The 26,632-nt window shown below is 41.2% G+C and overlaps 2 protein-coding genes across 9 annotated transcripts in view; both read left to right on the forward strand.

Annotated features, from left to right (window-relative positions):
* The window catches only part of HSD17B12 (hydroxysteroid 17-beta dehydrogenase 12), a 159,874-nt gene extending 157,038 nt beyond the window's left edge, over positions 1 to 2,836 (forward strand). Inside the window, exons 10-11 of the mRNA XM_036258204.1 lie at positions 1,012 to 1,161; positions 1,432 to 2,836. Of these exons, the coding sequence (XP_036114097.1) occupies positions 1,012 to 1,161; positions 1,432 to 1,536 (255 nt within the window). The 3' untranslated portion in view covers positions 1,537 to 2,836. The remainder of the gene's footprint in view (positions 1 to 1,011; positions 1,162 to 1,431) is intronic.
* Positions 1,141 to 26,632, forward strand: part of ALKBH3 (alkB homolog 3, alpha-ketoglutarate dependent dioxygenase) — a 66,903-nt gene continuing 41,411 nt past the window's right edge. For 4 of the 8 annotated variants that reach the window (XM_036258211.1, XM_036258210.1, XM_036258205.1 and 1 more), the window contains exons 1-7: positions 13,821 to 14,088; positions 15,619 to 15,768; positions 16,344 to 16,447; positions 17,978 to 18,012; positions 20,686 to 20,733; positions 21,917 to 22,020; positions 23,785 to 23,873. In XM_036258211.1, the coding sequence (XP_036114104.1) occupies positions 15,690 to 15,768; positions 16,344 to 16,447; positions 17,978 to 18,012; positions 20,686 to 20,733; positions 21,917 to 22,020; positions 23,785 to 23,873 (459 nt within the window). In that variant the 5' untranslated portion in view covers positions 13,821 to 14,088; positions 15,619 to 15,689. Of the gene's footprint in view, positions 1,162 to 10,128; positions 10,238 to 13,820; positions 14,089 to 15,618; positions 15,769 to 16,340; positions 16,448 to 17,900; positions 18,013 to 20,685; positions 20,734 to 21,916; positions 22,021 to 23,784; positions 23,874 to 26,632 lie in introns of those variants that run through there. The other 4 variants (XM_036258208.1, XM_036258207.1, XM_036258209.1 and 1 more) reach the window with 4 other exon arrangements.

The following is a 26,632-nucleotide window of genomic DNA, read 5'->3' on the forward strand; positions in this document are numbered from 1 at the left end:
ATTTCCTTTCTATCCCTAGTAATGGCGTTCATTGTGACCACGTGTCACAACAGATCCTCCTCTTTAATAGAAGTATCGTTGTAATTGCTCCCCTTTCCTTTCAACATGTGAGATAAACAGAGTCCATTCACTGTTTGGTGAACAGCCATACCCAGGTCATTTCAAATGACAGAAGGAACCTCTTGTATCAGCACTCAGGACTCTTGGTAGCAGGGTCTCCTTCACCTCTTTTTTTAAGCACATCTGAGATGTCGCAAGCATACGCCTCAAGAGCGTGACACTCATTCCCTCTGAAAGATGGCATTCTGATTCGTCCTCCCCTCCAGTCTTTGAGCTGCTCACGCTGCTTCTGTGTTGTTACAGTATCCCCCACACACGCACAAAGAAAAAGAAGGAAGGGGAGGTGGCCCTATCTTATTAATAAAGTCTATAAAACTCAGAAGCAGTTGTATACCTGAGATTTATATAATGTTATTCATCAGTGTTACCCCAATAAGTTAGAAAAGCACAACAGCTCAGAATCAGAGTGGTGAGAAGCCAAGGAAGAAAAGTGGTGGTGGCCCAGAGCTGAGGATGTGACATGGTTATTGTAGAGGGACCCAAGCCCACAGCACAAGCTTCATTAACTGTAAACGATGGGAGAGGTAATATTAGCTCTTTAGGAGGAAAAAAAATGTCAAAAATCTCTTACGTGGTGGTTTTGTAAAGGTTCAGGCGAAGTCTCTGTTCTCTAGAGTTCTGCAATGCCTTCCTCCTTCAAAAAGGTACACTTCCACTTATTTTTAATACTCTCGTCTCAAATTGTTTTATTGAGATTGATTTGTTCCAGTTTTCTTTGTGCTGTCATATGTTCTGCCAAGCTGCTTCTCTCCTCTCTCTCTCTCAAGCTACACACGACATTTCGCCGGGATGTTTCTGCCACTAGAGCAGTCAGGCAGCGCCGAGTTCTGCGTCTGGGGCCTTCCTAATCAATGGCCTGTTTTTTCTGGGGGCGGGCTCTTGCCTTTCTAGAGTGTCCTGCCGTTCTTCGTAGCTACGAAAATGGCTCAAGTCCGGAAGGCAACTCTGCACATACCTTCTTCAGACACATATGTGAAGGCGGCGATGAAAACAGTGGGGTTGAGATCCCGAACCAATGGATACCCGATCCATTCTCTTATGGTAGGTAGATTTCTACGTCCCAAATCAGCACTTGGTTTGGGTGTTTTGTCCCATTGAGTCACAAAATAGTATGTGATATATTAACATATGTATATTGTCTAGACTTACTAATGAGTCATCTATGTTTTATAATACCCAAGAACTCTAAAATGTACCTATAAGTTAAAACAAAAAATCAAAAAACCAACATTATAGTAAAATGTAAGATCCTGTTTTCATTTAGCTCAAATTGTGGGTTGTAATGATGTATCTCCCCGTTGCTCTTCCCAGGGGGCAGTCATCTCACTCCTGCCTTCTTGGTTATACCTTAAGATGTGCCTGAATTTTGGCAAGTCCATGCGGGCTCGCTATCTGAAGAAAGCCAAGAAGAATTAAGCACCGATGACGCCTGGAGCCTTGGCCAGGGTTCCCAGCCTCTGCGCGCTCACGGCGGATCAACCCCCAGCTCCCACATCTTCACTTGTCATCGCAATAGTTATTAATAAGGCTGAATGTGGTCATAATCAGGAAGAAAGCAGGAGTTCCTGACATATATTCTGGATGCTACCAGCAGTTATTTTGTAGTTTAATATAAATGCTCATATCAATTGCTATAGGACTAACATTAACAAGAACAACTGAGTAGGAAGGAGCAGGGATGGGCCAGTCACAGAATGGGAGAGCCAGGCACAGTGCCCAACGGCTCATCTGGCTCGGAGTGCCAGGGATTCTTGTATTTTCTCTGAAACATGCCTTAAAAAGTCATGGCCTGCTACTCATTTCTGTTTTTAACCATTTGAGGGACTGGACGTTCATGAATTCACTCTGGGAGGACATCCTGCAATTTGCATGGTTCTTCGTAAGCTTTTCTAAAGGCCCGGCCTAGTTTGTATGTTTATATGGAACTATTCTTTTTTAAAGTAGCTAATGACATAAAAATAATTCATGAAATGTGGAGTTTTTTCTTACACATGAAGCCCAGAAAAGTATGCTTTCCTTTAACATATAGTTCTTCTCAGTTTAAATGTATGTAACTACTGAACGGTGGATGGTGTGATTTATAAAGGTAAACAGGCTAAAATGTGCTGAGCCTGGCAGCTACCTGTGGTGGCGCTAAAGCCCTGACCCAGGACAGTGGTCTGCTTGGACCCCAGCTGCCTTGGTTTCCGCACTGCAGTAATACTGCTTACACAGGTCACACGGGGCTATTCCTAGAGCAGTAATGGCTTTACACCTGTAAACTGGTACCCTATAGATACTGATACCGTTAGTTTTACTGAAAGATGATATAGCCATGGTGTTGATTGAACATACATTTCTTTGTTGCTTGAAATCAAGACCGTTCTATACTGGCTTAATATAAATTAAGGTTTACTTTTATCCTGCTATATAACTTGTCTGGGGAAATTGCTAAGCAATAATTCAGTATTGTGAGACATGTAATCTGAAAGGTAGATCTTTCCCTAGGCTGTGGTTCTGAGGCCGTGAGTTTTAAGCACCATTAAATTAGCAAAAGAATTTTTTAATTGGGGTATTTTAAGTGTTTCTAGCTTTTAATTTTGTCAGCTAAGGACATAAAAACAGAAAACCAAATGACTAGCATTATATAAAAGACATTTTAGCATAAAAAAGCAAGAATAATAAAATCTGCGAATAAGGGGTACTCATTTAAATCGAATAAATTTAGCTTTATGTATGCCTTTTTCTCTCTCTCATTTTGTTGACACCACAATGACCTGGGCAATATTGCATTTGCTTACACACACTGATTGGTTGGTTGATGGCTGTGATGGTAGTTATTGGTTGAAAGTTGGCAGAGAGGAGAGAGATTGGTTTACAAGTATACAAACTACTTTTCCTTTTATTCTAGTTAGAAAATAGTTATATTCTGGCTAGGAAATCCCTTAGTAACCTCAAAACGTCTGAGCTCTGGCTTTGCTTCAACTTAGCAAATATCCTTGCGTATTTGACACTCAAGGTTGAAGATGGTGAAATGAAAATCTCTGTTTCTGGGCACATGAACGAAAAATTGTACTAAAAGAGAAACTAATGTTCTCGACCCCTTCGGCAAAGTGAAGCATAATTTTGAGGCTTAACTATCTACTTGATTGTCTGATATATGCTAGAGAAGGTCTAAACCCAAAGAGCATAGAGTAGAAGACAGTATTGATGACTTATGTGGAATCAGCTCCCCTCACCACGTAGAAAGCAGATGTTCATGTCTTGCTCCCTCACTGCCCTTTCAGTGGAACAGCATGAGGGGAACGTGGGGGGATGATCCCGTACACACAACAGCGTGTGCCTGCTGACTCGTCCTCGTGGGGGTCCCATGTACCCTGGGAATAAATAAATAAAGGCCAACGGTGATGTTGGTCTCCTTTCCCTCCAATGGGCTCCTGCCCTAAAGAGGTGAGTTCTGATTTCTCATTTGATATTTATTGCACTGAAATACAACAGAACTGAACTGTCTACGGTGTGAACATCAGTCCCGATACAGTGCATATGGTGCCATTTCAGTGTGGAAGAAAAGATTTACTGTGATGATACCTTAGCATGAAATGAGCTTACGTACTAAAATTTCCTTGGTCTGTTGACATAAAAATCTACCTGAGATTTAGGTGGTCCTGGATTCTGCTCCAGTGTCAAAACAAAGTATCGAAGCTTTTTTATTAAATGTATGGGGAACCAAGTGGATTTTAAAAATGTTTAGAGACTCACTACTTTGTGACATTCTAAAGTTTCTAGATTGGCATGTTTGTGTCACTCATGATGCAAGACATATATATGAACAGACATTCAATTCCTGTGGAAATGTAGGTCTTTCTGTTGAGATTTGTATGAAGGCATCTAGAAATGGAACACGTGCCTAACAGGAACACACCATCAGACGAAACATTTTAATGTGACGAACGGTGCATGACAACTTTGTCCGCTCTCCTTGTATGTGTGTCATTGCCAAATACCAGACTGGGTCCTACAAAAGGTGACCCTGAGAGGATGGAAGCAAGATTGTCTTCCTTGTTACAAAAGGTTCCAGACATACCACTGTGTGTATGAATGGAGTGCCCACCAGGTGCCACGTCCTCTGGGTGCTGGAGACGCTGCAGTGAACACGGCAGACAAAAATTCTTGCCCGGATGCTGCTTACATTTGAGCTGGGAGGAGGGCAGGGAGCCAAGGAGGAAAACAGGTAAGAAAAGGAATAATAAGGGGAAGAAATGAAGCAGAGTCAGGAGGAGGGAACAGTGTGTGTTGCGTGGGGGGCTTGTGATTATAAACAAGGTACGCAGAGCAGGCCTCGGTGAGAGGCGGCCTTCAAACAGTCCTGAGCGAGCCTTTCGGGTTCTGAGGGGGGATGTTTCAGGCAGACCAGCCTGCGCAAAGAGCCCAAGGAGAGAACAGCTAGGAGTACTTACATTCTGTATGTATCAGGTGATGTCTTTCCTGAAGATGTCAGAGATCTCGCTTGAATTTAGTTACGATTTTCTAGTATTAAATCGCCTCTACGTTTTTGGTCATGTTTCACAAGCTTTACACGCTGCTGAATACAGTTTGCTGGTATTTTATTCGGAATTTTTACAACTGTATTTTGGAAATTGTATTTTCATATCAAGATTATAACTTCAATGGACATAGACAACAACGCTGGGGATGGCAGGGGGAGGAGGGTGCCAATGCGGGGAAAAGAAACATCTGTAAAACAAATTAGAAAAAAGATTAAAACATCATTAAATGAGCTGGGAAGTGTTGCCTATTTCACTATTCTCTGGAAAAATCTGTAAAAGATTAGAACAATCTTTTCCTTGAAAGTTTATAAAAACCATCTGGCCCTAGGATTTATTCATGGGAAGACTTAACTACTGATAGTTTTAATGGTAATAAGATCACTTAGGGTTTGTTTTTTGAGTCAATTAAAAAAAACTTTTTCCTAAACATTGACTCATTTCTTTACAAATTTATTACTAGCATAAAGTAACTCAAGGAATTTTCTTAGTTTTTAAACCTCTGCTGGACATGTATATTTCCTTTTCTAATATTGTTCGCGTCTTCTCACTTTCTTTTCCTTATCATTTTGTCAGAAGTTTGTCTATAGTTTTTCTTAAGAGCCAACTTTTTGCTTTATCGATCCTCTCTGATCTTTTCTTTTTGTGTTCTGCTTTCTGGAGGTTTATTCTGTTATTTTTCTTATTCATAAATTGGGCCTGTAATGAATTCATGTTAAGTATTTTTTTCTATTTTTACATTAACATGTAAGACTCTAAGCGTATTTGATTATCTTTTGCTATATCCCACAACTGTGTGTGTGTGTGTGTGTGTGCGCGCGCGTGCATGTAAACGTGCATAGACACACATTCTTTTTCAGGGCTAATTAAAACTTTTCATTATGATTTCCTTGACCTATGAATTATTTAGAAATGTTCTTTAAAAGCACAAATTTAAGTCTTTATAAAAGTATTTTCTTTTAAACAAAATTTGTATTGGTGTCAACATTCATAAGAAGTTTACATTGTGTGCATTCTGATATGATGAAGATATGTCATTTATGTGGTATTCCTGCCACAAATGTATAACCTGAACCTAATCAAGAAGAAATATCAGAGAAACCTAAACTGAGGGATATTCTACAAAATAGCCAGTCTATACTTGTCAAACATTTCAAACTAAAGAATAAAGAAATCTGAAAAGTAAATGTAATGCATAATCTTGGATTGGATCCTGGTTGAGGAAAAAAAAAATTTTTTTTTTTTTGCTATAAAGGACATTTTTTGAAATTGAGTAAGGTTGGTAGATTAGATAATAGCATTGTATCAATGTTAATTTTTGGAGTTTGAAAGTCCTCAATTTTTAGGAAATGCACAGTAGGGTATTTAGGGGGTAATGGGACATTCTATGTGCAACTTAATCTCAAACAAAAAATACATATATACAGAAAACGATAAAGCAAAATGTGGTAAAATATTAACATTTGGAGCATCTAGGTGAAGGGTATATAGAATTTCTTTGTCCAGTTTTTGCAAATGTTCCATAAATCTTAAGTTATTTCAAAATAAAAGTTTTGAAAAATCTGTTACTGATTTCTAAACAATTGCATTCTGGATAGAGAATGTGTATGATAGAGATATACCTTGGGCATGTTATAATCTTTCTTTGCCTCAGTTTTTGCCACCTGAAGAATGGGAATACTAATGTCCATCTCAGAGATTGTTCTGAGCAGAAATTAATATTTTTAAAGTGCTCAGAATCCAGCTTGTCATTAAGTAAATGTACATATAAATGTTGGAGAAGGCTGAATAATGGCCCCCAGAGATAGGTCCTAATCCCTGTACTTTGTAAATGTTACCTTATATTTTTAAAAGGCTGTTTGAACATGTGATTAATTTAGAGATCTTGAGATGAGCTTTTCTTACTTATCTCAATGAGGCAATCACAGGTATCCGTAATAAGAGACAAGCAGAGAAGAGGATAAGGCATCGTGAGCACGGAGGCAGACACCAGAATGATGCAGCCGCAAGCTAAGGAGTGCCATCGGCCACCAGGAGCTGGGAGAGGCAAGGCACAGATCCTCATCCTCGAGGATGCCGGCCCTGCCAACTTCTTGACTTGGGCCTAGAAACTGATTTTGAATGTCTGGCCTCCAGAACTGTGAGAGAATAGTGTTGTTTCAAGCCTCAGATTTTATGGTAATGTCACAGCAGTCTTAGGAAAATAATACACATGTAAAATTTTATCACTACCTGTTTTGGAAATTCTATGAGACTGACTTAATGGCTAGGTACAGCCCCCCCCCCCCCCTTTTTTCTTTTAATCCTCACCTAAGGACATTTTTGCATTTGTCTTCAGATAGAGCAGGAAGGAGAGAGGGAGGAAGAGAAAGAGAAACATCAACATGAGAGAGACACATCAAGTGGCTGCCACCCACACGACCCCAATCAGGGTGGGGGACAAACCCCAACTGAGGTACATGCCCTTAGTGGGAACCGAACCCAGGGCTCTCTGGTCTGCAGGCCGACACTCTAACCACTGAGCAAATCCAGCGAGGGCTATAGCCCAAATTTTAAATGTAACGTGTGCTTAGAAGAATATTTGCTATTTTCTATTTAATCAAGTTTGTTAATTGTGTTCAAATCTTCCATATGTTTACTAACTTTTATCTGCCTACTCTATCAGTAATTGAGAGAAGTGTTTTGAATTCTCTCACTGAAATGGATTTTTCCATTTTCCTTGCTTTTACAATTTTTGCTTTATACATTTTGAGGCTATCTTGTTAGGTAAATAAAGTCTGGAATTCTTACATTAGTGAGTTGAACTCTTTCTCATGTAGTGAATGACATCTTACTGCTAATGCTTGTTGCATTAAAATCTATTTTCTGTGATAGCAATATAGCTGCCTCTGCTTTGTTAGTATTTAGTAGTATGTATTTGAAATAATTTTGTCTTCTGTTTTTCTACATGTTTATATTTTAGCTTTGTCTCTTGTAATCCAAATAAACCTGGATTTTATTTTTACTTGGCAATCTCTGCCTTTTATAGGCAAGTTTATTCCAATTACATTTATTATGATTCCTAAAACATGAAGAATTTTTCTATTACTATCTTTTTTTTTTTTAGAATTCTGAATTTTTTAAAAATTTAATTAATTTATTTTTGTTACAGATGTTTCTCCTTTCTCCCCCACTGATACCCCCTCTATTACTATCTTTTATGCTTTTTTCTCCCTTCCTGGTTGACTGTTGTTTTTATTCCATTTCTCCTTCTTATTAGTTTGAAAGTTTTACACTCTGTGTTTTTATTGTTTTTCTCATATTCAATACAGTCTAAAGTTATCTGGAACCATAACCCCTTGTTTAAGAATACATGATCTTTAGACCATTATAATTCTGCTCAACACTTTCCTGACTTATATGTTTTTTGTGGACTAGAATTTTAATTTAATTTTAAACCCCATAAATTAGATATTTTCATTATTATTTTATACAAGCATGTTGGTTTAAAATAAATTACACATTTATCAATTTGCTTTCACACCTCTCTTGCATCTCAAATCTTCCTTCTGGTGCATATCAGTTTAATTGGAACCATTATATTTTCTTTGTTGGTGCTATATTGAACAAGTGAAGGTGTGGTTTAGAATTGATAGCACCTTAATGGCAATGAGATGACTTATTCCCCTGACTTCTGGCTTCCATTGTTGCCGCTCAGAAGTGAGTGGCAGTATGGCTTTCTTCCACAGGGATGCAACTCGGGCCACATTTAAGATACCTTTGGGATGGTGTTCCTCAGTATCATGACTGTATTTAAGTGTGGAAGTTAAAAACTGTTTCCTACTTGGTTTATATTACGCTTCCTGTATCTAAGAATTCCTGTATTTGGTCTTCTCTGAAAATTTCTCAGTCTTTGAGTCTCTAGTTATGAATGTCGTATCTTCATTCTGTTTCATAACCTTTATCACGTTTTCCATCTTGCTTGTCTCCCTGAGCTGCCTACTGCACAATTTGTTTACATATATATTCTAGTTCTATAATTCTTCATATAATTTATCTGCTTTAAAGCTAGTCACTGCTATTTTTATTTTTCATTTTTAAAAGTTCTGGCTGGTTCTTGTTTAAATTTGCCCGGTCATTCTTGATAGTTTCATAATGCTTGCTCGTTTTTTAAATTCGGTTTTAAAATTTTATGAAAGTATTTCACACATTGGCATTTTATATTCCATATCTGGTGATTCTTATACCTGAAATTCTTAGGAGTTTAAATCTATTGTTTATATTTGTCCTGACTCTCACTCAGAAAATGGTTTGTTTTTGTCTGTGTTTGGTTATTTTTATTTTGAAATCCTATTGGTTTTAATCTGGAGAAGAATCCTGAGGGCTAAATCGGGATGTTCTTCAAAGGTAAATTTGTTTGCGTCTGTCTGTTGGCAGCCTGGGAAGTACCAGCCCAGTCCACTGTCGCTCCGCTGGAGGCACCCGAGCCCATGCGGGGTCCCGGGCTTAGTTCGCCCAGCCTGTAATGATTCTGGGTTTCCTGCTGGTTCTGGTGTTTCCCCCAAGGGGCAACCACTGATTTCTTATTTCCCTCCTACTCACTGCTTCTAGCTCTGAAATCAGTCTCTTCTCCCCTTCCCCCCTTCTGGTCTGTGTTGTTTCCTTCCCTTGGAGATAGTACTAATTTTTGGTGTGACTCCAGCCTTGCATTAAATTGTATAGAGTAGTCACAGATTCATTTTGCAGGAGTTCTGGGTAATTGTTTTACATTTCTTCTGGGTAGGGATTCTGATGTAAGCTAATAGACATATGATAGGACTATAAGGGACATTTTTTTTATCCTCACCTGAGGACATTTTTCTATTTTTTGTTCAGATAGAGTGGGAAGGAGAGAGAGGAAGAGAGGGAGAGAAACATCGACGTGAAAGGGACACATCGAGTGGCTGCCTCCCACAGGGCCCAACCAGGGCCGGGGACAAACTGCAACCGAGGTAAGTGCCCTTAGCGGGAACCGAACCTGGGTCTCTCTGGACCGCAGGCCGACGCTCTAACCGTTGAGCCAAACCGGCCAGTGCAATAAAGGGATATTTTTAAATTTCAGCAGAGAACAGAGGAGCCATACTCACAACTTCAAACTACCATTCATAGGGACTTTGTGGCTGCTCTGTATATTTGTTCTGTTTTAGCCAGAATAGAGTCGTGTTATTCAACCGTACTGCCAGAAGCCTCCAGTGTCTTCCAGCTTTTTTCTATGTGCTTCAGTTTGGGTATTTTCTATTGTCTTTTTAAAAAAATTAATAGACTGTATATTTAATTTTTGTTTTAGGTTTACAGGAAAACTGAGCAAAAAGCACAGAATTCCCATATTCCATACTGTGTTATATCGCTACCAACCCTTCACTCCCGAAGTCATTGGGAAAAAACCAGGAGATGGCCCCATATATCATTCCAGGAATGATCAGTCCTGTCTTTCCTAACTTGGCTATCATTCTGCCATGTATGTGCAGTGGGATGGTGGCATCATGCAGCATCATGGTTCAGTTTACTCCTTTGTAAATGGGACTAATATTTATACTACCTACATCATAAGGTTGTTCTGAAAATTAGATCCGCAGGTGAGTAATTAGAACAGCAGTTGGCATGCAAGACACTCGGTAGATGTTAAATAGTATTTTTATTTGTTATTCTGTAGAAATAACATGTAAATAAATGTTGCCTGCTCTTTTTAGGGGTACTGTAATATCAGAATACCTTTGGGCCTTCTGAGTGCTACGTATTTTAGAACCTTGACATAATTCTCTGTTCGCCGTAAGCCTTTGCTGATGACTATGACCTCTAGTGAACTCTCTGGTCCCAGCTTTTTGTCTGCGCTCCACAATTTCCCATCCAAGTATGCTGTTCTTTCATTTACCTCACATCGTTCACACTGTGGTTTCTGGAAGGCTTTATCTCTGGCAGCATCTGCAGTCGTGCTGGGCATGGAACAGGAGGAGTTCCTGTCTGGAGTCTGGGGAAGCATCCTCTCTCCCTCAGTGTTGTTTGAAGTTGGCCAAGACTTGAAAGCCTCCGCGCAAACACGCTGCAGGGTTGGCAGGTTCCTGTCCCACCCTCCTTCCTCAAGCTGGGAACTGCTAAGCTTTGGGCAGTGAGACACAGGCTGGGAAGTTCTCTCTGCAACACCTTCACTGAGAGCTATTAGCGTGATGCACCATTACTTTCCTTGGATGGAGGTTCTCAGGAATTCAGCAGCAGGCACTCCATAAGTGGCACATGACTGAAACAGGGCATGTTGGGCAAGAGTCTGTGTGAAAACCAGCAACTGAAAATAGGCTGCAGTGTGCGACTCGCCCATAGTCATTTCTAAGAGTTATCAGCACTTAAAATATCGATAAGCTTTGCCATCTAGAGGATGAGATAACTATTGAGTGGAAAGGTGATCACCTGGAGAAAGTCAGCTGGAAGAACTCTTAAAGGTTCTTGCCAAATGAAAGCAGGCACGGTTAATACATAGAATGCGGGGCCCTGCCCCAGACCTGCTAACTCAGAATCTTGATGGGGGACTGGAATCTTCAGTGTTTACGAGCATTTGCCTAGTGACTCTGCAGATGGCCTTCCAACCATGTGCTGGAAGACCAACCATGTGCTGGAAGAAGAAACGCTGGGTTCAGAGACGGGACAAGGCAACGGAACCAGCAAAACCTACAGGGACTTTAGGAGGGCTGTCTCAGCTAAAGAGAGTAGTACAAGATCATAGGGTCCGAATCAGAGGTAAATCTGTTACCGTCTAAGGCCAACCCTGGGGCCAGTCACTTGCTAGCCATTGCTCCCGATTGCTGACATCATAATCATACTGTAATAGGACTTAAATAGAACTATATAGTAATTCAAACAGGAATAAAATAAAAAAATTATCAACCACAATAGGGAGTTACCCATAGGGGAAAAGAAAAACTCTAAAAATACAGAAATAGCAGAGAGAGGGAGCAGCCACTTAAAAGTACCTCTAGGTTGAGGCAGAACACAAAGGGAGGTGCACATCTGGAGGCTCTCACCTGGCAGGAAGCACACACCTGTGCTGGAGTTTTCACATCATCAGCTCCAGGTGAGGGTTTCACAAGGTTTTCAAGCAAAGGACAACTACTGTCCTCAGACGTAGGAAGACAAGTTACTTCCACTGCCAAGGGAGGCTCAGGGGGCCTTGGGTATTCAAAATTGTCACTGTCATCTGGGCCCAAGAAGATGTGCCTATTTCAAGTTCTGGGATCCCATTCCTTCCAAATTAAGGCCTTAACCTCACAAGAGAAACTAAACAAGGCTGTAAATTCAACTTACACTGAAATTCAGCCCATAGAGTTGCCAAGCATGGCTGGCCACCATGCACTGAAAAGCCCACTGAGAAACGCACACTGGAATCGGGAAGATCCTTTTCCTCTAATGTCCCTCCAGCACCCTCTACAGATGAAACATAACACCCGGCCAAAGGGAAAAGGAGAGCAGGGCAGTGAAGGATGGGCTTGGGGCTGAGAATCGAGGAATAATTGGCAATGCACCTTGCCTTCATTCCCTCTCCAGGGTCTCCACTACCCCCCCCCCCCCTAATAAAAATAAATCCTGAAAATAGAAAGGAGGAAACCCAGGATGCCAAGCTGCATCAAGATCATCTTTCTAATACTGTATTTCACATGTATCTAGGATGATCAAGTTTGCCCAGGATTGTCCTGGCTTTAGCACGTATAAAGCCACGCATCCTGGAAACCCCCACTCCCACCCCACCCCAGACAAACTAGAACAATTTGTCACCCTATATGGGTCCGAAAGGTTTTCAAATGTTCTGTGTGTCAATCACCTTGGACACTTGGTAAAAATACAAGTGACTATGTTAAAGATGCAGTTATTTTGGATGCAAGTGGGCTATGTATTGCTTTTTGAGACGTGTTATACTTGGAGAACACTACTTCTAGGGACTCCTCAATCCAGACTCATTTGTTCTTGTTCCAAAACCATAACCGTTTAAAAGGAAAGAAATCACATCCTTGGGAAGATACAGCCAAGGTTCCCCTGCCAGAAGCAGACACTGACAAATTACTAGTTGATGGAGGATGGGATATAAAAACTGTAGACCGATCTTACCACTTTTCTGTCCTTTAAGTTCCAGGATAAATAACTTTTTCTTCAATGTCACAAGGTGTAAAAAAGAATAATGGATGCTGTGCAAATTAGATTTGATAGTAGTGACAATATAAGTACATTGGTGGGGTGCATTGAGCTCCCTGCAGGTAAGCAGTATATAATATGAGGCTTATTTTAAAGACCTTTACAGTGACTATACTTTGGTAGATCTTAATAACTTGCACAAAATAGTTAATTTTGTGCTACTTTTGCTATTTTCAGCCTGTAAGATACATGGCTTAACATGACCACTTTAAAGATATTTCTCAAGAACTCAGATGAGGCTGAGACACTCTAACATTTGAGTTTCTACGATGGACCAGGCATCGTGCCAAATTATCTGAATACACTATCTCATTTAATCCTCCCCAAAGGAGCTATGCCCATTTTATAGAGAAACGGAATACTTGCCCTAGAAATAGATTATACACATAGTAAATGGCGTCTGGACTGAAACGTAGGTCCGTTCATGCAAGCGAAATTTGCTTAGCACTGGAGAGCCACGAAGGGTAAGGCGTGGTCCCACGTCCTGTTGTGTTCCTGGCTGAGGTGTGCACAGCCTGCGATGGGAACAGAAGAGGTGCATCTTAGGCTCTCCATGGCTTTCCAGATAAAATTCAAACCCTTTTGCTTAGCGCCTGGTTCCCCAGCTCCCTCGCCCTTCCACTAGGAGGGCGGAAAAAAAGATGCTTGGATGTCTCCAGCGGGGGTGGAGGTGATATCCAGACGGACCCTGGTCTAGGAAACACGTCTGCACTCTCACCTTCTCCAGATCCCGGCTTCTTTCGGGGATCCACTTAACCCTCAAATCGTGTGATTCCCCTCCGGCGCTCCCTTCAGCACCTTCACATGGGCGGCCCTCCCGCAGCCGGGAATGCGGAGCAGCCCGGACTCCAGGAGCTGGCGCCGGAAGCGGCGGCGCTGGCAGCGCGTGACGTAAGAGGAAGTACCTGACGCCACGGCCTATGATTGGGAGTTGCTAAAGTCGGTGCTGCACTCTCAAGGTTCCCCGGACCGCAGACTGCGATCAGGTTCTGGGCTGAGGGTTGCTTTCCGTGGCCCCTCGGCTTACCGGTGGGTGCTTGGGCCGGTGGTGTGGGGTCGCCCTGAGGTCCCTTCCCAGGCGACTTCCGGGACCTCATCCCGAGCCTCCTGGAAGAGAAGGGCCTAAAACAGAACGTTGCTAGCCCTTGTTGAGGACCAGGCTCTGTCACCTGGGAGGACCGTTTAATCTGCAGTTCAGCCGTGAGAGAGATCGGTGTCCTGTGTACAGAGGAGGAAACTGAGGCCCCGCAAGGTGAAATCGTTTGCCACCGGTTATGCACCTGGGAAGGGACAGCTCTGGGTTCAAAGCGAGTCCCGGGCCCTTGCTCTTTGCCCTGCCGCGGGGTCTCCCGCGTGACCGGGTGCAGGGTGGGGCTAACAGTTTCTGCACTTGACAGATTCGCCAGGTCTGGGATCTGTAGTTTCAACAGCTCTCCCAGGACGTATAAACATGATAGCGCCGCCCCGTGAACAGGGCATGAACTAGAGCTAACTGTCGTGTTCAGCTTCTAAGGCCTCAATTGAGAGAAAAATGCCAAACAAGGGCTTTCTCTACATGTCTTCTGGGACTTAGGAGTTGTTATTTGACTCTGCCATGAACTCTTATGGGGCAGATGGCAAGCCTCTATTATCTCCCCACTTACTAAATGAGAAGCATTGCATATTTCATACCTGGGGAATTTGTTAAACAGATTTCTGGGTCCCGCCCAGCTCTACTGAATCAGAAGGTTGGGGGGCGGGGCCTGGTCATTGGTAGGCTAAACAAGCTATGAAGTAAGCTTGTTACCTTTGAGAACCTGACATGAGAAACCGTCTTAGATAAACCCATAAAGAAATGGATCAGTTGCAAAACACATGGCCCAAACCTCCCTGTTTTTTGTAGCTCTGCATGCTCCTGTGTTTGCTGTGAACTAAAATTTTATTGGTAAAAATGTCAAATTCGTATTACATTACTGACCATTGTGAGGTAGATTCTTCAATTAGCTGAAGAGTGTAAGTTAATGAAATGTGAATGTTAATATATCTGCTATTGACTTTGAGTGAGGTACTTAACCTTGTGGTCCTCATACGTATTTCCTACAATGCTTATTACACCTGTATCCATCCTGCATTAGATTTAAGACAGGCCATGGACTTTTTTTGTGTTTTTTGATTTTTAGAGAGAGAGGAAGGGAGAGAGACAAAGGGAAACATCGATGTGAGAAGCATCGATCAGTGCCCCCTGTAGGCGCCCTGACTGTAAATCGAACCTGCAACCTAGGTTATGTGTCCTGACCAGGAATCAAACCCACAACTTTTGGTGTATAGGATGACGCTTCAACCAACTGAGCCACCCTGCCAGGGCAAGGCCATGGATATTTTTAACAAGCTTCCAGGGAAATTTGATGTAACCAGTGATAATAAGATGTGGAAATGTTCTTGGAAACAGTCTTAGCCTATTTCTCAGTTTCTTGTAGGTAGAGTACTAGTTTCCTTAAGTTCTGCTCTTGGGGACTAATAAAAGTAATGTGGTTTATAGTCCTAGTTTTAGAATTTCTTTACGTGCGCTTCCTTGTGAATACAGTGAAAGTACTCTAATAAGATTGCAAAAGGTAAACCTTAAGGCCAGCAGCCCTAAGTGACTGAGTAGGCTCCTTGATTGAGATGTGATGACAAGTGACTTTTATGTAGAAGCTCTGATTACTGTTGAACAATTTCTTCTGCCCGAAAGAATTGTAATTAACCCTTAGTACAGTTTCTCACAACCCCAACTAAAAGCATGTTATTGTTTTTTTTAAAACAGATCACCATTGTGTGTTTCACATCAGGAATGAAATCTTCTGAAAGCTAAGAGCAGCAGCCTTTGTAGTCAACATGGAGGACAAAAGACGGCGAACCCGTGTTCAGGGAGCCTGGGCTGGCTCTGCTAAGAGCCAGGCCGTTGCTCAGCCAGGTTAGAATCTTTGGGGATCCTTTGTATGTGGATGTGGACAATTGTCAGCCCTCTTTTACTTATATCCCTTTGGTTTATAATGGACTCCTATTAAGATGTTAAAGAAGTATTTAAAATGTGGCTGGTATTTTTTCTGAATATCTTGATGGTGATCTTTCGTGTCTCTCATAGTCACTACACTCGGGCCTTTCAATGTGTGTGTTGAGATCTTCAATAGACTTTATTAATTTTTTTAAAAAATTGTTTTCTTTACTGATTTTAGAGAGAGAGGAAGGGAGAGGGAGAGAGATAGAAACATAGATGAGAGAAAACATCAATTGGCCACTTCCTGCACCCCTCCCTCCCGGGGATTGGGGCCACAACCTGGGCATGTGCCCTGACTGGGAATCGAACTGGCGACCGCATGGTGCATGGGTTGATGCTCAACCACTGAGCCACACCGGCTAGGCTAGACTTTATTAATTAATTTGTGATGTCATAGACGTCATCTCGAAGTGGATTTGATCAGTGTTTGCTCAGTAGCGGATGAGAGCAGGCTTTCCCCTGGTCTGAACCTGTTTTTTCTCTTGCTTCAGCTACCTCTGCTAAGGGCCATCTCCACCAGAGGCCTGGTCAGACCTGGACAAACCAGGAGCATCATCTGTCAGACAAACAGTTTGTATTCAAAGAACCCCAGCAGGTAAATTCTTGTTTCTCCTCCAACAGTAACAAAGATTTGTCTATAAAAGTTATAGTCACATAGTAGACACTCAAATAAGTAGTGACTGAATAAACTCACAAATAAGGGGAGAGTGAAAGGTCTATAATAATAATGAAATGTAGAGTATCAATTTCTTAGTATGTCTGAGGATTCTTTGTAGTTTGCCCCTAAATTATGGGCATGTATAATTCCAATTTTTTGGCACAGAGGCTATACCATGATTAGAGGTTGGAGATTATCCCATAACTAGAGCTTTCATTGGCTATCTAAGGCCTGACAGTCTGACATTTGCTACACTATCTTCAGAACTAGTGTAGCAAATGTCTCTGGAATTGGACTGAAATTCCAGTGGCTGTAATGCTTTATATTTTAGCTGGTATTCCACGGGGAAAATGTAAGAAATAGTGAAGAGTCACTGTTTTTAATTATGTGGGAAAAAGAGCTAAATATCAGTCATCATGCTATAACAGCGATTTTCAACCTTTTTCATCTCATGGCACACATAAATTAATTTCTAAAATTCTACAGCACACCAAAAAATAGGTATACTTTTGATTGGTTTACCAAAAAAAAAAAAAGTCATTACCTACCCTTTTTGCTCCAGTGTGACTTTTTTTTTTATTTTTTTTTATCCTCACCCGAGGATATTTTTCCATTTTTTGTACAGATAGAGTGGGAGGGAGAGAGAGGAAGGGAGAGAGAGTGAGAAACATCGACATGAAGGGACACATCGAGTGGCTGCCACCCGCACGACCAACCGGGGCCGGGGACAAACTGCAACCGAAGTACGTGCCCTTAGCGGGAACCGAACCCGGGTCTCTCCAGACCGCAGGCCGACACTCTAACCGCTGATCCAAACTGGCCAGGGCTCCAGTGTGACTTTTCAAAGAATCCGGTGCCTATACTTGTATAGAAGGATTTCTGGTACCGAGAAGTAACCAATCAAATGCAACCTTATTATGTGACCATGACCAATAAGATGCAACTCTATTTTATGACCTATATATTTATGATTCAAGATACGGCATTCACACTGGATGGCTATTGTTGTGTTGGCTCTTGTCATTTTTTTATTTGACTATCTAAGGGAAAAGAGGTCAGTGCCTCTTACTAAATAGTCAGGTATTGCATGTCTTAAAAAGTCTTGTGGCCCACCAGTTAAAAATTGCTGTGCTATAGTAATAATTTTATAAAAAATTACTAAAACTGCTTACTTCTTAGAATATCTTCTATTTTTTAAAATCTCCTGGAAAGGTTTTTCCAGAGCTGCTGGCTATTAGGAAAATGGATTGATTCCAATTGTATTATCTTTTGATGCTCACTAGTAACTGTAAAGTAGTTCTAAGAAGAGCAGAAACAAGATTTTCTGGTGGGATAGTAAGAGCTTGGAATTAAAAAAAGGATAGTTTTAAACCTGATTTATTTTGACCAGAATGAGAGGATATGGCAGTCCTGCAAGTCAGCCCCCTGAGGGAGAGGAGCCATTCAGATCTGCCTGTTTCCCCGCAGGTGGTGCGCACAGCCCCGGAGCCGCGAGTGATCGAGTGAGTAATTTGCTGCCTTCCTGTAACCATTGCCCATGCTGAAATGGAGAGCCGGGGGTCTTGCCCTCACCCTGGTTTTTCTGTCTAGAACAGATAACAGCTCAATTAGTGTCTTAATTTTAGGCTGGGATATTCCTATCTCAGATGTCTTTAAACTTGGTCTTTTGAGAAGCCTTTCTGAATTTACTGATGTTGTGGAAAATGCAACAAGATATCTGTACGTTAAACTCTGACTCTGGTGTAGATTTCCTGACCTTATTTCACTAATATACCTGCAGACAGTAAGCTAAAATATCTCCTAGGTTAAGACTGACGGGCATTTTTCCTGAGCCACTGAAACATGGCTTTTTGAGGAGCCTTTAGATACCATTTTACTAGCAATGCTTATGAAAGGTGCTAGAAATCCTGATGAGTTTACAGTCCATTTCTTAAAACCATATAATTGTTTCAGAGCAAGTAAATGATAGTAAACATTCCATTCCTCATATATTAATCTGTGTCTAAAATGTTGTTCTTTTAAAAAATTGTTCAAGATGCTTTGACTTCTCTTTTCCTGCTTTTCAATTTCCATCTGATGTACATAAGTCGTCAGTAGAAAGCATACTTTTGTTTTAGCAGTTTAGCATTATGCTTATGTTATTGCTCATGAGTAGTCTTTTAAGCTGTTTGGCTGTTAAAGGTTGACTTGGATATCTCAGAAATATTTGAAACTAACACAAATGTCAACATACTTCCAGCAAGGGTATGTTGTTGTGGCCTTGTAATTAGTTAGCTATGTAATTAGTCCTTAGGTAAGTTATTGCCATCTCTCTGGACTGTAGTTTTTTTGTCTGTAATATTAAGTGTTTGGACTACTTACTCACTTAAGGCCCAGTTTAGTAGCTCTAAAAGTCTTTGATAGTTTTACAAATTCCAATGTGATATTGCCTCCGTTGGTGATAAAGAGAATAATCAAAACTATGAAACCTGTTACAATGTATAGATCGGTCATTCAGGCTGAACGATGGGCAATTGTGAGTTTGCAAGTCAGGAGCAAAATGATAGAACTGATTCCTACTTGACCCTAGGGTTTGTTCATTTTGGTTATCTAAAGTCAGCTATGCTAGATTTTTTTTCTAAATAGCCAAAAATGTGTCTCACATTTGAAGTGAGCCAGCTTCTAAACTGTGGCCCAAAATATATCATGTTGAAACATTGTATTCACACCCTGGGAAACTTTATAGGCAACACATTTAGAAAAGTGATGAATATCATACATATGACAGTAGTTCTGCCTGCATTTTGGCTCAGAGAGGCTCACACATCTGCCTAAAGCTAGCTCAGAGATTGTGAACTACTAACTCACATGGCAGAGGGTGATGTAAAAACTGTCCCTTTGTAGTATAAAGTCACTTATCTCTGAGAAGGGTCTGACACAGTTTTCTTGATAGAGGCACCTGTCCAGTCGGGATCACTTCTCTTACATGGACCTTGCCACCCTGTACATCTTCTGCAGCAGTTTGTACTTTTGCATCTTTGATTAAATTCGTTTAGCTTTTATTGTTTAACCACTATGTGTTAGGTACTGGGAAACAGAGTAGTAACCCATTTCTTGCCCCTCAGTAGCCCACAGTGTAGTGCATGAAATGGACATGTAATTTGGTAAATTGTAATCCTGTGTATCATGAAACAGTAGATTTGTATGTCAGGTCTTATGGTCAGGTCAGAGGATGAGATGTTAACATTTGGGTGATTTAAAGGACTGGAAGGTGATGCTGAGCTGCATTTGAAGGATGAATTAGAAGTTTCCACTGGACCAGAGCTGGGGTGGGTTGGTTTGGGGGTGCTGGATGACCGGAGGTGTTCCAGCAGGTGGAAGAACACATGATTGGAAACGTAATGGTGTGGTCAGGAGCTTCTGAGCAGTAACTGTTGCTGGAGGCTGATGAGTTGGTCAAGCTGTCAGGAAGAGGGGCAGAATCACAGGGACCTTACATGCAATGCTGAGCATCGGTGGAGAGCCTTTGAAAGACTTTAATCAGAGGAGGAACCTCATGAGACATGTATTTGAAAGACATGTTCAGAGCCCTTGCTACCTGTTAAATGCATCTCTATTCCAGAGTCTCCAAAGGTGTGCTCTGTTTGACACCCCTTTGTGTGATAGGTTCATGGCCTATATCAGCCTAAATTATGGATGAAACAGAAAGGGGTAGGATCAGAATTTATTTTATTTTATTTTTTCTTTATTGATTTTAGAGAGAGAGGAAGGGAGAGGGAGAGAGATAGCAACATCAATGAGAGAGAACATTGATTGGCTGCCTCCTGCATGCCCCCTACTGGGGATTGGGCCCAGAACTTGGGCATGTGCCCTGACCAGGAATTGAACTGGCGACCTCTTGATGCATGGGTCGATGCTCAACCACTGAGCCACACTGGCCGGGCTGGATCAGAATTTATTACAGTCTTCATCTCCGTGGTCTGATCCTGTCAGGATTCCATTGCCGGTGCCATTAATGGTGTACTGCCACCTCGCCCCTTCCTCCAGTGGTGGAAGCAGGTGGGGCTCTGCTTTCCCTCGCTGTTAAATGACGTTGGTGAGCCAGAACTTGGGCACTTCCAGAGGACAGCCCTTCCACTGGGTGGAGTGTATTGTTTTGTTTGATGCTAACAAGTCTGTGTGCTTTGTTTCTTTAGCAAAGAGGGTGTATATGAAATCAGCCTGTCATCCACAGGCATATCTAGGTAAGTGACATTAATCATTGTTTTAAAACCATTTTGAAAGTGTCACCTTAATGCACAAGTATACTAATTGTCACTATAAAATAATGAGGCATTTAAATATATCAGAACTTACATATCTAAATGAATTGCTTAGAAGAAGTCTCTGTAATTAGCACCATGGCACTGCCATTGTTATAACCCTTTTTGAAACCTCTTTTTTTTAAATCCTCACTCAAAGACATTTTTCCATTTTTTGTTCAGATAGAGTGGGAGGGAGAGAGAGGAAGAGAGAGAGGGAGAGAGAGAGAGAAACATCGACACGAAAGGGACACATCGACCCAGCCAGGGCCAGGGACAAACTGCAACCAAGGCACGTGTCCTTCGCGGGAACCGAACCCAGGTGTCTCTGGACCACAGGTGGACGCTCTAACCGCTGAGCCAAACCGGCCAGGGCTGAAACCTCTCTTTTAAAATAAGTTTAACAGTCACACAAGGAAACCAGTTGTATTATTTTGGTCACATCTGATTGTTAACCAGGTATGGTGAGGTGAGCTTGGGCTCTTTCAAAACATCGAATGCATCTTCAAAGAGTAAAAAAGTTCAAGAGAATGTTCCATGGGTTTTCAGAACATGTCTTAAGAAGGATCTTCAAAATGGTTTTGAACTGACTGAGCGTTGTTGAAATAAGTGTCTATTCAATGAGAGAAAGAACCCTCATTTGGATATTTTAATTTTAATGCAATCATAAATGATTATTTCCCTTCCAATTGGCATAGTCTTGGAAGACTACCAATTGTTAAGATAACACGGGGCCAGGCTTATTTTACTTTTCACAGTGACCTTTGAGGTGAATATGAATTTCATGTTACAGATGACAAAATCCAAGGTTCAGAGGCTAAGTAAATTGCCTGAGGTTTCACAGCTAACCAGTGATGGAGCAATATTTGAACCATGTCTATAAAAGCCCTCATGAATCCCTTTATCCTTTATGCTTCTTTTATTTGTCTTAACACGAAAGGTGTTTATTTTACATCCGGAGCATCATGACCTGGGTGATATTGGCTCTGTTTGCCATGGCAGGTGTGTAAGGTGACTTCATCTACCCATGAAAGGAGGCATCATCCCGAATAATTTACTCTGCTAATAGTCTGTAATCCAACTAAACACAGGTTGTTTAGTTACTAATGTTTCTTTCTACTTCAAGGGTGCGTTTGTATCCTGGCTTTGTTGACTTAAAAGAGGCTGACTGGGTGTTGGAACAGCTTTGTCGGGATGTTCCCTGGAAACAGAGAACCGGCATCAGAGAGGGTAAGTAGATCTGAGACTGCAGGTGTTGCCGCCTGGCCTCCCTTTCTGGGGTGTTTTCCAATACTGTTGCCTCTTCACCACAGCCAGTCTTAAAAAGAGGTTCAAAATCTAACGGACCCCAAGGATGAGTAGAAATTTGCCAGGCAGAGAAAGGGGACAGAAGAAATAACAGGTGGTACTCAGAGAACATGGCAGGGAATGGGTGGGAGTTAAGGAAGCAGAGGAAGTTTGGGCTGGCTGAACTGCGGTCGACATACTTAGCTCCCTTTGCGGTTGTTCGCTGCCTTTATTACAGCAAATGGCGCCAGCTTCCCTCTCTCTTCATGGAAACTTCCAGGGCTTTCTTTTCTTCTGACTCTGCTTGGTGTGCGTTTTTTTTTTTGTAATCCTTCTTACCGGCTTTCTAGTCTCTTTTTTGTTTCACTGGAAGATTCCAGCTTCCTGTAGCTTCAGCATCTGTACTCTTGTGAGTTTGTAAAGATGACCTGACTTGGAACCTCCTCCTCTGTGGTCATCCACAAGCAGCAGCACCTGTTGTACCAGCGGTGTCCACTGAGAGGCGTCTGTGCTCTAGCATACAGTTCCTTTCTGGCACATCAAGTGAACTTCAATTCTTAAATTTTCTGTAAAGAAAGAGACAAAGTGTACTGGCTTCATTTGTGACTCAGACATCAGAACAAGAGTCCACTTTTTCTCCTGACTCCCAGCAGCTTCTATAGCAGGGCTTTTGGTGACAGACATGGCTTTGCTTGCTGATTCTGTTATTCAAAGTAATTGTTCATTTTAAGCAAATTAGAGTAAAGTAATTTTCTAGTTCTTAGTTTTCTGATCTGTAAAATGGAGCTAAATATAATACCTACCTTACAAGGTTGTTTTGATAATTAAGTGAGATAATGCATGATAAGTACTTAACAGAATGCCTGGTACATAGTAAGCCTTCAATAAGCGTTAGCTGCTTTTATTATCATTGTTCTTATTGTTATAGTGGTTGATATCAAATGTGGGGAAAAATAGATCTATGGATAACTCCCTCTCTAAATAAATTGGACATAAAAAACTTCTGATTAAAATCAGCTACATGCTGATCAGGGAGCTTTTTCTTTATTAGAATCACAGGGCTTATGCAGTGGCAACACGCAGTGAATGGCTGTCTTGTTTCATGTATGGATGTCGGTGCCACAGATCCTTACCTCAAGGGTTCAGACTCCATACCCCGCTTTTAGACCCTCCTTGTCCCTTGTTGACTCCTCCATTCTTATTTATGTCATAACTGACATAATTAAGTCACACATTCTCACCTCAGAGCCTTTGCTTATACTGCTTTTGCCAACATACCTTCTCGTCTTCCTTTTAGCTTTTTTTTTTAATATGTTTTTATTGATTTTTTTTTTTTTTTAGAGAAGAAGGGAGAGAGAGAGAAACATCGATGTGAGAGAGAAACGTAGATTGGCTGCCTCCTGCAAGCCCCCTCCTGAAGATCGAGCCGTCAACCCTGGCATGTGCCCTGACCAGCAATCGGACTGGAACCTCTCAGTCCATGGACAACATCCATCCACTGAGCCACAGCAGCTGGGCTACTCTTACCCATTCTTCTCTTGAAACCCATGTCCTCTGAAGGTGGAGCCTTGGGTCAGAGCCCCTCCTTGCTCTTCCTTTGTGTTTCTCGTAGCTTTGTGCACATTGCATGGCATCATGGTTGGCACTCAGTAGGTGCACCTTAAATAGTATTAAATCATTTCAAAGGCCCCGTATTTTCTTTCTTAGATGTAACTTACCAGCAACCGAGACTCACAGCATGGTATGGAGAACTTCCTTACACTTACTCCAGAATCACTATGGAACCAAATCCTCACGTATGTTGGAACATTGCTGTTGTATTATATGGTTTTATAGACTATATACATAAATGTAGGGTACTATAAAATAACAGTAAAACATTACAGAGTTGCATGATGGTTCCTAGTTCAAAAAACCCTCTGGGTTCAAACGTCTAGTCTTTGTGCTCACCATCATTGATGGCCTTTGATCCATAGATGAGAAAAACTGGAACTAAAGTAAACTGGAATGAGACTCCTGGATTTCAGGAAAGTGAACCATTTCTTCTCATCTGCCCTCCCTCAGGCATTTCTGGCTGCAGCTCTTCGGTGCCTACCCTGGTGCTCATTGACCGCGGGGCGGGGTCCTTATGACTGGCCAGCGAGGTCAGAAGTCTCTTCATTCTTCAGGCTCCTTTGCCATTTGTGGAAAACATTGGTGTTTTTGTTGTTGTTGTTGACTTTGTATGTCTTCTGTGGTTGTACTCCTTAGACTTCACCTTATCATCGCTTTGGCTTATTTGTAAGGCTTCTTTTGTTTTTTAAAATTTTCCATGACAGTAGACAAAGAGATGCTAGTCTATAAATTAAGCTTGTCCAGAGGATGTAGTTAAGATCCAAGAAATAGCTCCCTGTTTAGTCCCTGGAATCTTGCCTTTGGCAGATAATGTTATGCTTTATGGAAAGAGACTTCGAAGAAAATGGAGTTTTGCTTACAGATGTGGGATAAACAGAAATATGACATGACACAGTTTAGAGCTTTTAATAATTTATAATTACAAACTACCACAGTACTAAAATGTTCATGGGTAAAATATTGACTGGGGAGTGCATGGCTTTTTTACATAAGGAGAGAACTCTGTGCTTTCTTTCTAGGGCTACATTGAGAATGTGATCCCAGGGAGGCTGAGCCCTTGATATCTGAGGTTGGTTTGGAAACATGAAGATAATTTAATTAGGCCAATCCAACATAGACTTCTGGCCATGCTTCTGTGAGAACTCATTTACGTTTTTGTTGTCAGTCCTAGCAGAGAAGCTGAGACTTGATCAGGCTGTGGGGAAGAAGTTCTCCATTCATTCTCATTAATCTTTTAGAACAGGATTTTTCAACCTTAGTATTGTTGATTTGGGGCTGGATAATTCTTTGTTATTGGGGCTGTCCTGTGCATTGTAGATGTTTAGCAGTTAATCTGACTTCTGCTCACCAAATGCCAGAAGCAGCCCTCACCGAGTCATGACAACCAAAAATGACTCCAGTCATTGCCAGACATCTGCTGAGGGCAAAATTGCCCCTGGTTGAGAACTACTGCTTTATAATAAATATGAGGCATGTAAGATCTGCTGAGTACAGTGGCCTTTTATGCTTGGAAGACATTACTACAGCTCTTAAAGAGACTTTCTTTAAATGACAATTCTTTTATTGTGATGTAAGTAATATGTGTTTGTTATTAAAAATTTAGAAACTGCAGGTAAGCATGAAAAATAGCAAAATTTTGGTTAATTCTTCCACTGGACATTTTGGTTTTAATCTTTTTATTTTAGGCAAATGTTTATAGAGAATAAAATAAAATATATGCTACATTTCTTTTTTTTAATTTAAATTTTTTTTTTTTTTTTATCCTTTTTTTTTTTTTTTTTTTATACTCACCCGAGGACATTTTTTCCATTTTTTGTTCAGGTAGAGTGGAAGGGAGAGAGAGGAACAGAGAGAGAGAGAGAAACATCGATGTGAAAGGAACACATCGAGTGGCTGCCACCCGCACAACCGACCAGGGCCGGGGACAAACTGCAACCGAGGTACGCGCCCTTAGCGGGAACCGAACCCGGGTCTCTCAGGACCGCAGGCCGACGCTCTAACCGCTGAGCCAAACCGGCCAGGGCAAATTTTTTTTTTTTTTTTTTTTTAGTTACAATTTACGTTCAGTATTATTTATTTTGTTTTAGTTTTAGGTATACAGCATTCTGGTTAGACAGTCATATACTTTACAAAGGTATACCCAATACTTCAAGTATCCAGCTGGCACTATACATAATTATTACAATATTATTGGCTACATACCTTATGCTATACCTTGCATCCTTGGGACTATTTTGTGATGACCAATTTGTAGTTCTTAATCCCTTCACCTTTCACCCAGTTCTCCAACCCCTCCCCTCTGGCATCCATCAGTCTGTTCTCTGTATCTATGAGTCTATTTCTATTCTGTTTGTTTAGTTTGTTCATTAGATTCCACATCTAAATGAAATCATATGGTACTTGTCTTTCTCTTACTGACTTATTTCACTGAGCATAATACCCTGTTGTCACAAATGGTAAGACTTCATTCTTTTTTTAAAAATTGATTTTAGAGAGAGGAAGGGAGAGAGAAAGAGACAGAGAAACATCTATATGTGCCCTGACTGGGGATCAAATTTGCAACCTTGGCGTATTGAGACAACACTCCAACCAACTGAGCTACCTGGCCAGTGAGATTTCATTCTTTTTTATGGCCAAATAATATTCTGTTGTATATATGTACCCCACTTTTTTATCCACTTGTCTATGATGGGTTGTTTCCATAGCTTGGCTATTGTAAATAATGCTGCAGTGAACATAGGGGTACATATAGTCTTTTGAATTAGTATTTTATTTATTTATTTATTTTTTATTAATTTTTGTTACAGATGTTTCTCCTTTTCCCCCCCCGATTCCCCCCTCCCCCTCCCTCCTTGCCCTGTCCCCAGCTTTGTTGTCCATGTCCATTGTTCATGTATACATGCATATAAGTTCTATGGTTTATCTCTCCCCCACCACCCCC

Source organism: Molossus molossus, unplaced genomic scaffold (assembly GCF_014108415.1).
Source record: "Molossus molossus isolate mMolMol1 unplaced genomic scaffold, mMolMol1.p scaffold_m16_p_13, whole genome shotgun sequence".
In the NCBI taxonomy this organism is placed as follows: domain Eukaryota; kingdom Metazoa; phylum Chordata; class Mammalia; order Chiroptera; family Molossidae; genus Molossus; species Molossus molossus.